Here is a 16,388-nt window from a genome sequence, read left to right as displayed (position 1 = left end):
CAATCCAATCCAGTTTTTTTTTTTTTTTTTTTTTTCCCTGGTGGGGCAGTTAAAGGTATAATCAAGATTAAAATCTCACAAAAAGGACAAGCGTTTCACCAAATCCAGCCATTTCTGCTTCCGCAAGAGGGCGCTGATGCTTCATTCCTTATGCCTTGCCATTCATAAGTTTCCCTGAATCTCCCCGAGCACGTACTCCACAAACTCCTTTCAGTGTCTCCTCCTCTCTAGGATGCTCAAATCTCCGAATCCCACCGACTCTCCACCAAACTCCCACCCCTGCTGTTTAAGAGCCCATCAATAAACCCTCAGTCCCGGCGAGAGAGACTCAGTGCCGTTCCGCGCTCCATCACATCCTCACACACAGCATCTGCATCTGTGCCTTCATCTACCAGCTTTTATATACAGCTTTTATTATACTTACCTTTTTGTTTACTGTTTTTTTTTAATGTATCCTCTTTACAACCCTGCTTTCTAAACTATTCTACTGCGCTTCTCGATTATTTGGTTGCCAGGAGCTGCTAAAATAAAACAGTTGTGGTCAGGTCCGTAATGGATTTACAATTGCTAAATGACACGGGGATTTGGGCATGTCTTCAGCTGCACAACGCGTCGATTCTGAACAGGAGCTCAAACGGGAGTCTGGAGGTTCCCAACGGCACCTGCGAAGACGCGCTTCTGTTGCCCAAGATTGAGCCGGCGCGAGCTAAAGGTGAGGATCTGCCGACATCCAGAACCAGAACGCGCGTTCGGTCTCGCGTATTCGAGACACTCGTTCATAAAGAGGTAGCAGAAAGATTTTTTGTGATCATGTATTAGCATTACGACGAGGTTTAGAAAACCTTTTGGTTGAAGGTGTTCAAAACATTCAAATTGTTACATTTAATTACGTACAGTCACAGAAGTTAGTCTCTTACAGATGCGCTTTCTGTCAAATGCGCATTATTATTTCCATAAAATCAATTCATGATATAGTCCACATATATGATGGCTTGTAGATAAGAAGTAATAGGTTAAAAAAGTAGTATGTTCTTTCTCATCGTTCAGTTTTAAGGACGCCTAATATTCAGTTGCGGAGGAGCAATCAGACTGATTCCCGAAAAATAGACAACCAAGAGAAATCTCCTTTAATTTAGATCCCTGCTAAGAAAATAAGTAGTTCACAAACAGGACATAGATTCATAGTGTTTTTACATACATCGTGTAATTTTAGCTTGCCTGAAGAACTATTCAGTGACCAGTTCTTAAAATAATATATTAGGCTATTTCTGTGCTGTGAAGTCATTAATAATCAACATAAAAAATTAAAATAAATTAAATATTTAAATTTTAAAAATCTGTTTAGCATATGTTTTTACCTATAATATTTATTATTTTATTATGGACCCATTAATAGTGGAAAAATAATAAGAAAAAAAATACAACCTAAAAAATCTTAACAAAAAATTTCAACTTTTTTGCTTCGCTTGATTATTTCCAGTTTTTATTTAATTTGTATTTAATATTTTTCTATAACATATCAATTTGGGTGAACTCATTTTTGGACTGTTATTGTTAGTTCATGTGTTAGATAAGCTCCAGATTTGGGTCAAGTAATGACTGTACATGCACAAATATAATATTGTATAGTTTCCTATTAAAATATTATTTAAAAATATAGATTTATGAGAAATGAAAAAATAGCTTAAAGGGGCTAATAATTTTAAACTTAAAATGTGTTTAAAAAAATTTAAAACTGCTTTTATTCTAGCCAAAATAAAACTTTTTCCCTAGAAGAAAAAAAATTATCAGACATACTATGAAAATTTCCTTGCTCTGTTAAACATCATTTGGGAAATATTTAAAAGAGAAAAATAAATTCAAAGGGGATAGTAATTCTGACTTTAACTGTATGTATATATAAATCACACATTTTTTATTTTATTTTATTTTTTAGGAGGAATTAGAATAATACTATATTAAAATATCAGAGTACAATTTTTGTCACACTTTTTTCAGTACTTTGTTGAAGAGAATGTGCTAATAATAAACAGTTTTAAGATTATATTCTGGTTCTGGTTATATGAAAAACCCCTTTGGCTTTTTAAAGAGTGTAATATAACATGAATGATAACAACTCGGTGTTCATGGATAGCAAATTTATCAAATCAAAGTACAGGCAACTTCTTAAATTAAAATCAGTCTACCATGTGGTGTAAAGGCAAGGACAATGCTGGCTCTCTTAGAAAACTCTAAATCAATTTCTGCCGGTTTGATTGGTCTCTATAGCAGGTTAATTCAGATGTCAATGCGTTAATGATGTAATATGGATTCTGTTGCCTTTGCAGTCAGATCAGTAGATGCAACAGCAAAAGCATAATGAAGTGTGTTAATACGGAAAGCCGATCAAAATAAATCCATTTCATTCTTCCTGTGAGCAACGTTTACATCTGATTGGAGAACCTAAGAAGGGCTGAAAGTGCATTAAGTGTCCACTGTAATCAAATCCTATTCAGAATAATTGTAATTTAATAACATTTTGCGTGTTTGCTGTAAATGATCGTGTCAAGTGGTTTTTACTGTCATATTTGGAACATATTTGAAAGCTCTGAATATAACCTGCCTCATATTATGTACAATAACAAAAAAGAGAAAATTCAGCAGAAACAGAGAAGCATTTCAAAGAGATAATTTAATTTATATCATAATTTTTACTTTTTAAATGACAAGAATTAAAAAAAAAAAATAAAAAAATAAAAAAAAAAAAATATATATATATATATATATATATATATATATATATATATATATATATATATATATATATATATATATATATATATATATATATATATATATATATATATATATATATATAAATAAATAAAAAGTATTCATTATCAAATTTCCCCTGTAAATGTCTGGTCAAATGAACAAATAAAAAATTGCTATATTATTTGTAACTTTTTTGGGGGGATTTTTGACTTTGTAATTTCTCCACTGTTAAAAATAAGAAATAACACTTAAACTTTAATACTTGTGTCACTATATCCAAAAAATTTAATACATGTTCTCACATTTAATGAGGAAGAATTTTCAATGGGATAGTTGGCCAAAAAAATAAACAAAAATAAATAATAATAATTTACCACACAATTTACACCTATTTGAGTTTCTTTGTTCTGTTAAACACAAAAGAAGATATTTTGAGGAATGCTGGGACCCATGGACTTTCATAGAATTAAAAATATATACTATAAAAATCAACAAATCCAATCAACCAGCATTTTTCTAAATATCTTCTTTTGTGCTCAACAGAAGAAACAAGTGGAGGTTTTTTGTGGAGTGAACTATCTCTTTAATTTCACAAGGCTATGAATGAAATGAAGCCAGCTGTGTCTATTCAAGCCACAGAGTTTCCTCTAAGAATCACAGTGAGTGCATAAACATGATTTGCATGACATCACTATGCATCACATGTTCGTCCTCTGGTTATTATGATGCACGGGACTGTTTTATGACATGAGGCCATTGTTTATATTGTGAGACCTAATGAACAATATTTATAATAATAATAATAATAATAATAATAATAATAATAATAATAATAATAATAATAATAATAATTATTATGTTAATATTATTAATAATAATAATAATAATAATAATTATTATTATTACTATTATTATTATTATTATTATTATTATTATACTACTACTACTACTACTACTACTACTAATAATAATAATAATAATAACAACAATAATAATAATAATAATAATAATAATAATAATAATAATAATAATAATAATAATAATAATAATAACAATAACAATAATATTATTATTATTATTATTATTATTATTATTATTATTTTAATAATTATTATTATATTATTATTAACTTTATTTTACCAGGAAAGACAGATTGAGATTAAAAATCTAACAGACAACAAACAAAAACATTTTACAGAACATTATAACACAGACAAACTATTCAAAACATCTACAAACCTGTGTGTCAACATCTAAATCTTTTATAGTCTTTTTAAAAGCATGTAGTGAAAGCAATTCTTTGAACTGCAACTGTGTTTGCAGATTATTCCAAGCAAAAGGTGCTGCGTACTTAAAAGCCTTTTTCCCACATCTCAGTCCACACTTTAGCAACAGACAGTAAATAAATGTCCTGTGACAGAAGACCATAGTTAAGAACAGGCTTTTTACAAATGTAATTCTGTAGACATGATGGAATAAACCCAGTATAGATCTGTAAACAAGGATATGCCAATGCTTGAGCCTACAAAAGGACAAAGCAAGCTTCGATGTCGGGGGATACCCACATTACTTTATTAATAAATGTTCCAAAGGATTATTTTTTGCAGGAATGCCATTGATTGCGAACTGAACTCTGAAGAATAGTTGGTGGTTCATTCCGCTGTGGTGACCCCTGATAAATAAGGGATTAAGCTAAAAAAAATTTAATAATTAATGTTTCACGTTTGACTTTTTCCAATTGTTTTTAAGAGTATAAGCGTTAAAACCTGAAATAGTAAACTATAAAGTGTATACAAACGTGGAAGAGTGGAGAGAGAAATGTTTCCTTATATTTTGGATTAGTGACATTAAACGCTGTTGATCACATTATTGATTATGAATGTAATGCTTGTGGCTGTATTCCTAAAGGGATAAATCTAAATATTAAATGATATTTTCTTGCCTTTCTAGACAAATCTCTCTAGACATAACTGCATTAAAAAGACAGCGGGAGACAACAAAAACAACAGTAATTAGATGCAATTCAATTAATAATGACAAAAAAGTCAATAAAAACAAGTTACTCTTAATCACTATAAAACAAGTTAGATCAAATTGCTTAATGTGTTTTCAATACGGCTGAAGAGAAAAATATCAGTTACTTATCAAATATTCCCATCTGCTGTTTAATGGAGAAAATATGCTTTTTTTTTTTTACATATTTTTAAACATAATAGTGTTAATTAATTCCCACTGTCATGGTGTGGGCAGCACGATCGCCTCACAGCAAGAAGGTCGCTGACTCAAGCCTTGACTGGGTCAGTTGGCATTTCAGTGTGGAGTTAGCATGTTCCCTTCGTGTTCGCATGAGTTTTCTCCAGGTACTCCGGTTACCCCCACAGTCCAAAGGCATGCACTATAGGTGAATTGGGTAAGCTAAATTGGCCGTGAGTGAATCAGTGTGTATGAATGATTCCCAGTGATGGGTTGCAGCTGGAAGGGTATCCGCTGCGTAAAACGTATGCTGGATAAGTGTGCGGTTCATTCCGTTGTGGCAACCCCTGATTAATAGACCAATTACCAAACATTTAGGATACGCCCGCAGGGAGGTGGTAAAAAAAAAACGGATCGCTAACATTTACAGCAAGGGAATGACATCTGATGAGGTACAGAGTTTGTTGTTGTCTTAGAAATAGGATATGTTGATTACATTCATTCATTTATTTTCTTTTTGGATTAGTCCCTTTATTAATCTAAGATCGCCACAGCGGAATGAACCACCAACTTATCCAGCATATGCTTCACACAGTGGATGCCCTTCCAGCTGCAACCCATCTCTGGGAAACATCCATACACACTCATTCACAGTCATAAACTACGGACAATTTAGCCTACTCAATTCACCTGAACCGCATGTCTTTGGACTGTGGGAGACACGAACGCAGAGAGAACATGCAAACTCCACACAGAAACGCCAACTTACCCAGCCGAAGCTCGAACTGGCGACCTTCTTGCTGTGAAGAGACAGCACTACCTACTGCACCATTGCGTCGCCATATTGATTACATATTATTTACTAAATGCTTTCAGTGTTTATTATAACAGCTTGTCACCATGTCATAAGCACAGTGATTCGGCAAAATTAGCGTTAAAGTGAGCGGCGTTTACCTGACAGGTCTATTTGTCATAACACCCTTCCAATGGATATGGGATAAGACGAAATGACCAAGCATCCAGCCCCAAATATATAATCTCATTGAAGCTCCAACTGAAGTTATTTTCATTCACAACTCTAAGGGCCATATCATACACCTGGCGCAACAAGGCATGCTATGTGTTTTGCGCGACTTGTTGCTATTTTCAGACCAGTGCAACAGTAAGTGTTACGTTTTGTGCTACATTGTTCAAATAGAAATTGCACCACTTTGTGGACTCATGGGTGTGTCGGCCTAAAAAGGAGGTGTGTTAAAGTATATTGTTGGCGCGTTGCTATTTTGAGGAACTGAAATAGACTGCACCATTGACCAACTGAAAGCTGGTCTAAAGTCCAGCACACAGCGCCTTAGTTATGTGCAGGTCTAAACGATTACATTGTTTAACACACACAGAATGTACAGCAACACAAATATCTTTACATATGAAAAAAATTAAAGGATTAAAATGTTACAAAAATTATTATTTTCTACATACATATAAAAACCACTGCCTCCATGCCTCATCTCAGTGCTCTGTTTTCAGTTTATTCACGATAATTTGCATAATGTTATCATTATTAGCATTATTATTCATTACATGCATATTTATATTTGTTTAAATAAAAACTATTTTAGATCTGTCCACTTGTCGGGTTTTGGAGACGCATGCATCACCAGATAGGGCAGAATAAGATGTGTATTTGGATATAACTCAGTTTTTTTGACCACACTTCAAATCTTTGCTGTTAACAAACAAAATTAAATACGTAGGCTAATAGATGTCTTCAGTGGAGTGCGTGCAACAATGTTTACTAATCCACAAAAGTAAAGTAGTAAAGAATAAAAGTAAAGAGAAAGAGGCTGTTTTCTCACAAGTGAGGCGTTCAGTTTTTCAACTCATAAAGCCTATTGTGTACATAGCAAATGCACCTTGGCGTAATGCAACTGACTCTTGAAGAAATGTGAGATGAGATTCTAACTGGTTTAATGCATGTTATGCTCTAAATACATCCATAACTCATTAAGAGAACAAGCAGAGCCATGTTAGACCATACGTCGCTGCACAAACCATATTTTTTGTCCTTAAAATAGCGGATAAAAAAGTGGATTGGGACATGCCCTTAATGCTTATGCGCCATGCGCTTTAGACTTTGAGCCTAGAATGCTAAAATAGCACCCTAATGCTAGAAGCATGTTTGAACTTAATTTGTTCTATTACCCGAACTCATATTGATTTTATGAACTTAACTGAACTTACTAAAGTTACTTATACTAATAATACTAAGTGTTTAATGATATCACCACAAAATAGTATGTATATGCGACTCAATGTATACAGTATAGTTTTACAGAAATACATAGGTTTCATAGGTTTCAACTGGTTTGCCGCAATTGGTTTGAGTTAATGTATCAGGTGAGTGTAATAACTCACTTCTTTTGTCTTTGTCATAATTTTTATACAATTATAAGCATATTATAAGAATATGTGCATTAATTATATAATAATAAGTACATTATATTATACTGGTTATTAACTAGTATTCAGCTTAAAGTGCATTTTCAAGGTTTAACTAGGTTAATTAGATTAATAGGCAAATCATTGGGCAGCTGGTTTGTTCAGTTGACAAACAAACAAACAAACAAACAAACAAACAAACAAACAAACAAACAAACAAACAAACAAACAAACAAAGTAAATAAATAAACAACCAAACTAACTAATAAGTAAATAAATAAATAAATATTTCCATGGAGGCTAATTATAATAACCCAAAATTAAATCCTCATTTTATTAAATATATATATATATATATATATATATATATATATATATATATATATATATATATATATATATATATATATATATATATATATATATATATATATATATATATATATATTATTATAGGAAATACTTTGAAAATGTATTCACTGTGAAAAATAATTTATTCAAATCTTGTGAAAGCAATAGATTGTTCCTTTAAAGACTCAGCCGATACTCAACAGCTCTTTAAAGTGCATATTCACATTGGACAGTGTTTCCGTGGTTCTCTCTGTGCTTTGGAGCAAGTGTTCAGCGTTCAGCATACCTCTGGGCACAGGCTAAATTTAGTGCTTGCCAGTGAAGAGCCTAATCAGAGACTCCTCGACAAAACACATATTTGCTGTCCATTTCCTCCATCAGCAGAGGCTGCTCTCCATTCTCATGTCCAATATAATCCCTGATCATCAACACACGTGTGTCATTATCAGCCTCACACAACAACAACAACAGACCTCTTCAGATCCACATTTAGACTTTTAGCATGCGCTGCACATGTGTTCTTGATGGTGTCTAGATGATTTGCACACATTATTGCTTTGGTTATAATCAGTGGACCCTAAATAATCTTCAGTTTTTACTCTAAAACCTTAAATTCACATTATTTTAAAGAATGCTAGGAAAAGAAGGTTTGATGTACAGAACTTATTTAATTATTTATTTGTTTGTTTGTTTTAGCTATATGGTTAAATTTGAAGAATACTAATATGAAAAATAAAATAAATAAAAATTTTGATTCTTAAATAATATTTTAAATTACTACTATTTGTTTGTCTGTATTTATTTATTTACTTATTCAGTGTTATTATTATTATTATTATTATTATTACTAACATAAGCAATAATACTACTACTAATAATGATAATATTAATAATAATAATAATAATAATAATAATAATAATAATAATAATAATAATATAGACACATAAACAAATCAATAATATTAATAATAATAATAATAATAATAATAATAATAATAATAATAATAATAATAATAATAATAATAATAGGGCGATGCAGTAGGTAGTGCTGTCGCCTCACAGCAAGAAGACCGCTAGTTCGAGCCTTGGCTGGGTCAGTTGGAGTTTGCATGTTCTCCATAGTCTAAAGACATGTGATACAGGTGAATTGGGTACGCTAAATTGTCCATAGTGTATGCGTTATGGATGGCAGGATGTTTCCCAAAGATGGGTTGCAGCTGGAAGGGCATCCACTGTGTAAAAACATATGCTGGAAAAGTTGGTGGTTCATTCCGCTGTGGCGACCCCAGATTAAAAAAAGGACTAAGCCGAAAATAAAATGAATGAATGATTGAATGAATGAATGAATGAATGAATAAATAATAACAATAATAATAATAATAATAATAATAATAATAATAATAATAATAATAATAATAATATACATGTAAATAAGTAAATAAATTAATGTGGACAATCAAACAAACAAATAGTATTTCTTCAAAATATTATTTAAGAATAGTAACTTTAATTCACATATCAAAACAGTTTGAAATTTAAATGGTTAATATATTCCCTAATATATAACCTGATGATCGGTATATTTTCTCCATTATTATGTTGGTTAGTTAACTTTATTTGGGAAATTTAATTTGCAGCAACACTCACAGAGACATCTGACATTTCACATTTATACAGTAAATAAATCATTTAAAAGCCTAAAGGACCACAGTACCCCTATTCTAAATGAATATCCAATTTACTGGCCATCAACTGCTACTGAGAGAGGAGGAATCTAAAAACCTAACTGCTTGAGGTATAAATTATAACTTTGTTCAATTTCTTACACATCTGGGAACACAATATTGATGATTACCTGATGGTAAAAATGTAAGGTGTATGATAAAGGATGTCTCTCATCATTATCAATCATGATAGCCTCATTTAATACTCTTTCTTTGTATATACTATTAATACTCTTTAGTTTTATTCCCAACTGTTGTTACCACCTTCCCCAGTGACCTCTTTTGGGCCTCAGAAGCATTTCCGTACCAACAGATCACACAAAATGTTTTGTATTATTGTATAAATATTGCAGTGTACGTTGCAAAATTTAAAATTGGTTTTAAATTCAAAAAAGACTAAATATATGATTTTTAGCCGTGGCCGCACTGTCAACAGATCAGACAATAAAAACTCTGAACGGTGTTCAAATAGAAAGAGTTAGCTTTTATAAATATCTAGGAGTTTGGATTGATGAGAGATTAGCCTTTGATATACATATTGACAAGTTATTGAAAAAGCTTAGGCCAAAGTTAGGTTTTTTTATACCAGTCAAGAAATTGTTTTCCTTATAAAGTCCGCAAAAAATTAGTAGAGAGTACATTTCTGTCTATAATGGATTATGGTGATCATCTCTATATGCACGCAACCGCTACCCTATTAAGAAAATTAGATTCTGTTTATCATGCAGCAATACGTTTTGTCACAGGTGCAGATTCACGGACGCATCACTGTATTTTGTATGATTCCTTAGACTGGTTATCTCTATATCAAAGGAGAAAATTACATCTGTACTTATTTATTTTAAAAGCTCTTTTAGGTAAATTACCATCCTATATTTTTAATTTATTAACATTTCACACCAACAATCAAAATACTAGATCTGGTTCATGTATTCGTCTGATAGTTCCAAGGGCATTATCAGAACTTGGCAAACGTGCTTTTTTCGTTCACGCTCCCAGGGCTTGGAATGACCTGCAAAATCAGCTCAATCTTGACACTCTTCCGACTCTGAGTACTTTTAAACATCTTTTATACAACATTTTAAAGGACACCTGCAATTGTTTGTTATGAGCTGATGTTTTTAAGAATGGTGATTTTGTAATTTTGTGGTATTGTTTGTGATTTTTATATGAAACTTTATGTGCTGCCTGCCATCTTGACCAGGTCTCACTGGAAGAAGAGACAGTACTGTCTCAATGTGATCTCCTGGCTAAATAAAGGAAATAAATAAATAAATAAATAAATAAATAAAACCAACTTAAAAAGAATCATGTTTTTTTTAAGCCATAGCTATTTATCATTGTGGATTTTACCAAGCCACCAAGTTCATTTGAAGACCATTGGCAATGCAGTGTCCTTGATTTTGGTTGTGAAGTCCAAGTCTGTTTGTTTTGCTGTCCTATAACTACAAACGAGCACATGCTCAGTTGACTTCTATCATACACATTTTACTCATTTGCCTCTGCTGCTTATCTCACCAGTAGGGAATCACCACAGTAAACGATCTGGCTTGTTTCTTGTTAACTTGACAAGACAGGCAGTAGAGGACATTTGCTCTGGAACCGTGTGATCTGTGCTCTCAGGTGAGACCCTGCTGAGTTTGCTCAGGATGAGGTGATCAGTCAAGAGCCTTTAACATTTAGATGAGTCCATATCTGAAGCTACATCAGGATAATGTGAGAGGACACTGAGGTTAGCAGAACGTCACGCTTTCCCTTAATGCAGCGGCATAGTAATGATGATTGACACATATTTACTGTACATGTTAAGGATCTAATCGTTAGATAATTTACTGCTTTACAGTCTGCATGTTACGCTTTTCTTCAGACTGTGGTTTGCTTTGTGAATTATTAACATCCCTTTATTTTTTTCTTCTCTTTTAAATATTTCCCAAATTATGTTTAACAGAGCAAGGACATTTTCACAGTATGTCTGATAATATTTTTTCTTCTGGAGAAAGTCTTATTTGTTTTATTCTGGCTAGAATGAAAGCAGTTTTAAATTTTTTTTAAGAATATATTTTTAGATTAAAATTATTAGCCCTTTCAAGCTATTTTTTTTCTTCGACAGTCTACAGAACAAACCATCATTATACAATAACTTGCCTAATTACCCTAACCTGCCTAGTTAACCTCATTAACCTAGTTAAGCCTTTAAATGTCACTTTAAGCTGTATAGAAGTGTCTTGAAAAAATATCTAGTCAAATATTATTTATTGTCATCATGGCAAAGATAAAATAAATTAGTTATTAGAAATGATTTTTTGAAACTATTATGTTTAGAAATGTGCTGAACAAATCTTCTCTACGTTAAACAGAAATTGGGGAAAGAAATAAACAGGGGGACTAATAATACAATAATATTGGACTAATAATATTTTCATAGTTTATGGCATGTCTGAGCAGTTTAATGAGGGCCCTAATCAACAAATGTGCTGTTTGGTTGTTCTTAGCATGCAAGACAGTGACTTAAATTGAAATGATGGCATTAAATTTGCTTTTGGCTTTTCTTTAAAAGAAAAAAACTAATTTATATTTTTTGACCAATCAGTTAAGAGCCCAATAATCGTGTATTTTCCACACTGTATTATATATATCAGATATGAGCAATATCAGATGAGTAGCAGTGTGCTATGGCTGTATATCAGCAATGGTGGGGCGCTAAGGCCTATATGTATATATATACACACACACACATATATATATATATATATATATATATATATATATATATATATATATATATATATATATATATATATATATATATATATATATGTATGTATATGTATTTATTCATTCATTTTCTTGTCGGCTTAGTCCCTTTATTAATCCGGGGTCGCCACAGCGTAATGAACCCCCAACCTATCCAGCACATTTTTACGCAGCAGATGCTCTTCCAGCCGCAACCCATCTCTGGGAAACATTCACACATACACACACACTCATACACTACGGACAATTTAGCCTACCGAATTCACCTGTACCGCATGTCTTTGAACTGTGTGGGAAACCGGAGCACCCGGAGGAAACCCATGCGAATGCAGGGAGAACATGCAAACTCCACACAGAAATGCCAACTGAGCCGAGGTTTGAACCAGCGACCTTCTTTCTGTGAGGCGACAGCACTACCTACTGCGCCACTGCGCAACCTATATATATATATATATATATATATATATATATATATATATATATATATATATATATATATATATATATATATATATATATATATATATATATATATATATTTTTTTTTTTTTTTTTTTTTTTTAAATGGCAATTTTCTATGTATTTGTATTTTTTTTAACCCTTTGATTCCAGATATATAATAGTTGTATCTTGGCCAAATATGTTATTATTCTAACAAACCATACATCAGTGAAAAGCATTTTAATTCATTATTTTTTTTTCTAACAATAACAAAAATTAATACATACAGTTGAAGTCAGAATTATTAGCCCCCTTTTGATTTATTTTTCTTTTTTTTAATATTTCCCAAATTATATTTAACAGAGCAAGGAAATTTTCACAGTATGTCTGATAATGTATATATTTTTTTCTTCTGGAGAAAGTATTATTTGTTTTATTTCGGCTAGAATAAAAGCAGATTAAAATTTTTTAAAAACTAATTTTGGGACAAAATTATTAGCCCCTTTATCAAATTTTTTTTTCGATAGTCTACAGAACAAACCATTACTATACAATAACTTGCCTAATTACCCTAACCTGCCTAGTTCACCTTATTAACCTATTTAAGCCTTTAAATGTCACTTTAAGCTGTACAGAAGTGTCGTGAAAAATATCAAGTAAAATATTATTTACTCTCATCATGACAAAGATAAAACAAATTAGTTATTAGAAATAGGTTTCTAAAACTATTATGCTTTGAAATGTGCTGAAACAGTCTTCCCTCCATTAAACAGAAATTGGGGAAAAAATAAACAAGGGCGCTAATAAGTCAGGGGGGCTAATAATTCTGACTTCAACTGTATTTTAGTTATCTTTTGCACAACACACAATACTGCAAATGTGCCAGAATTAACAAAGTTAGTATATTCAGTCTTGTAAATGTTCCAAATACCATTTTTTCTGACTGTTTACACAATCCCTGGCATTAATAACAACTTCACCTGACACCTGAGACTCTTGTGGCTGTTGAATTGTAAACTTGTGTGGGCTTTTCCACTTACAGACTGTCCTCATGCAATCTCACCCTCTGACACTTTTATAGTTACTAACACCTGCAAAACTCTCTGTGACTCATGATATCATGATCCAGGAATTCAGGAGACAGGCTATATCTCAATATCTTTTGTTATTTATTCCTGGAAAAATATTGATTATGACAATTCATATGGAACTACTAGGAAAAAAGTACAGTCCTGTATCTTTGAAGAGAAGTATTATCTTTTCTATTTTAACCAAAAATTGGATGAGTACGCATCCTATATAAAAAAAAAAGAAAGATAAATAAAAATAATATAGTATGTATTGTAACTATACTATAGTCAAATGTAATATACTGTGTATAGCATTTACAATTGTTAATAAATGCAACAGCATACTGTAGTAATAGTGAACTGAGATTTTGGAGTTTTGGAGCTAAACTGTGCAGGACACCGGCCCTCCAGAACCGAGTTTGCCCACCCCTGCTCTAGAGTGACCGCAGCTCAAAAGCGTCCAGCTTTTACTTTAGACCAGGGGTGGGCAAACTTGGACCTTCCTATATATATATATATATATATATATATATATATATATATATATATATATATATATATATATATATATATATATATATATATATAGGAAGTAATTTTATTTCTTGGGGGATAGGGAGGAGGTATGTTTGAGGTGGTTTCGCCCAGGGTGCTATTTAAACCAGAACCGCTACTGCTGTATATGGTATGTCTGTAATCTTCAAGCTATGAGTACTCCATATTAATAATTCAATGCTAATGCTAATAATAACTTTATTTGATAACAATAAAAAAATTACTATTATTTTGTCCGTATTCTGTGATATGAAACCATAAATTTAAATTATTGTAAACTCTCGACTGATGTTAGGATGTGAATTTAGAGTAAAAGTATGGTCCAGATGTAATGTAGATTCCAGATTGTAAATTTTATCATCATGTAAGCCAAATTCTTATCGTATGGAGAATTTTGGTATGCTATAAATGCTAAATATGACCTTTTACTAGTAAACACCATTATTTTTTTCCTGCATTTTGCTTACAGAATGTCTCTTGAGACCTTGAATGAGTATTCTGGTAAATCCAGCGGTATTACTATATCCAGCAGCTTCTACTGTGCAGTGGCTCTGAATGATCCTGGAGACGAGGGTCACTGAAGACAATTGGTTTTGGAGGATTGAGCTACAATAATTTTCTCTAAGGACAAAGCTTGAGGACTCTCAAGGCTGCTGTATGGAGGAATTCTGGGTATTCACATTGACAGGCTCTTCAAATAGCTTATTACGGAATACTGCATTGTTCACTGCCTACTGTTATTTAAAAATAGTAGGTGATTAATGGACTTTTTTTCTTTTGGCAGTATGATTAAGTGAGTCAAAAAAAAATGTGGTTCTGAAAAGAAATGGTTTAGAAATAGAAGGTTAAGTCGTGCATATTGCATTGTGGGATTGTGAATGCGGTTTAAAAGGTGGTTTGATATCTACTTGTGTAATGTCTTGTGTAATGCATCTTTTGAAGCACCTATTATGAGAAAATACTACAGCTTTTCAGGCTAGCTACTGAAATATCAGTATGCAAGTTCAACAGAGAAAATACTCTAAAACAAAAAGTTTAAATAACCAAATTAACCAGGAATTTAATATCTCTCAATTATGAATTAATAAAAATGACAGAAAGGTACACTGTGATACTGCACTGAAAATATAGAAAAGTGATAACAATTCTCAAAACTGGGAGAAATTACTAGCGACTTCTAAATTAGCTCTCTAAATTCACAACAACAATATGAATTGTGAGATGTAAACTTGAACTGAGAGAAAGTTAGTGAGAAAAAAAGGGACAATTATACTCTAGTTATTTTTTTTGTCTGTCCATCCCTCCTGTGACAGAAAGAAGCTTCTTTAATATCCTAAAATTGTGACTAGTGAAGTTTATTTTTTAAACTAATTTGAGAGGATCACCTGCTTATAATTGACCACAGCTAGTCCTGCATTAGCTTTCATTTGATTTACCATTCAGACAAATCCAAATGCACATAAATAACCAGATTTCCTTACCTTAATCCCTGCTCACACTGTGAGATTTCAGCCACGATTTTGTCATCTGAGACGAATTTGGGAAATCCTAAAAGATTCCTGAAATCTTAGGATAAAATCTGGGGTCTTTGATCGTTGGTTTGACATGCTCACTGACAGCCGCTTAAAACCCGTTGCAATTGGATTTTTCCTGCAATGAAGTTCTGACAGTGTCAGTGTCACGATTACCAGTGATCATATTCCATAAGATCGCCGGATTGCACTGACAATAACTCATGGACTACAATTCCACTATTTCTGGACTACATATTCATACATGCACTCCGGTCACACTCACACATGCTTCCTCATCTAGACTGATTACTCGCACCACCTGAGGATTGTCAGAGACCGATTGCACATACTATTTAAGCCACACAGTTGGCCGTCTAGTTATCTGTCACAGTGACATTACAACGTGTTTTAGCCTTGATTTCGCGTGTACTTACCTAACATTGTTTATTTAGCCATCCCGGTCTGCCGCCTGCCTTTCGACCTCTCGCTTGTCATATTGACTACGATTCTGGATTTGCCTGTACATATCTGTTTGCACCTGTGCTGACCTTTGCTTGCCTGACTTTGAATAAACCTGCATGTGGATCCAAACCTTG

At 32.4% G+C, this 16,388-nt stretch overlaps 1 protein-coding gene across 2 annotated transcripts in view; it reads left to right on the top strand.

The window, feature by feature from the left end:
* The first annotated feature begins 330 nt into the window (after window positions 1-330).
* cckbrb (cholecystokinin B receptor b) overlaps window positions 331-16,388 on the top strand; it is an 81,721-nt gene continuing 65,663 nt past the window's right edge. For both annotated transcript variants that reach the window (XM_073912453.1, XM_017357750.4), the window contains exon 1: window positions 331-712. In XM_073912453.1, the coding sequence (XP_073768554.1) occupies window positions 553-712 (160 nt within the window). In that variant the 5' untranslated portion in view covers window positions 331-552. The remainder of the gene's footprint in view (window positions 713-16,388) is intronic.

This window comes from Danio rerio, chromosome 9 (assembly GCF_049306965.1).
Source record: "Danio rerio strain Tuebingen ecotype United States chromosome 9, GRCz12tu, whole genome shotgun sequence".
Taxonomy (NCBI): domain Eukaryota; kingdom Metazoa; phylum Chordata; class Actinopteri; order Cypriniformes; family Danionidae; genus Danio; species Danio rerio.
This window is presented reverse-complemented; position numbering and strand designations above follow the sequence as displayed.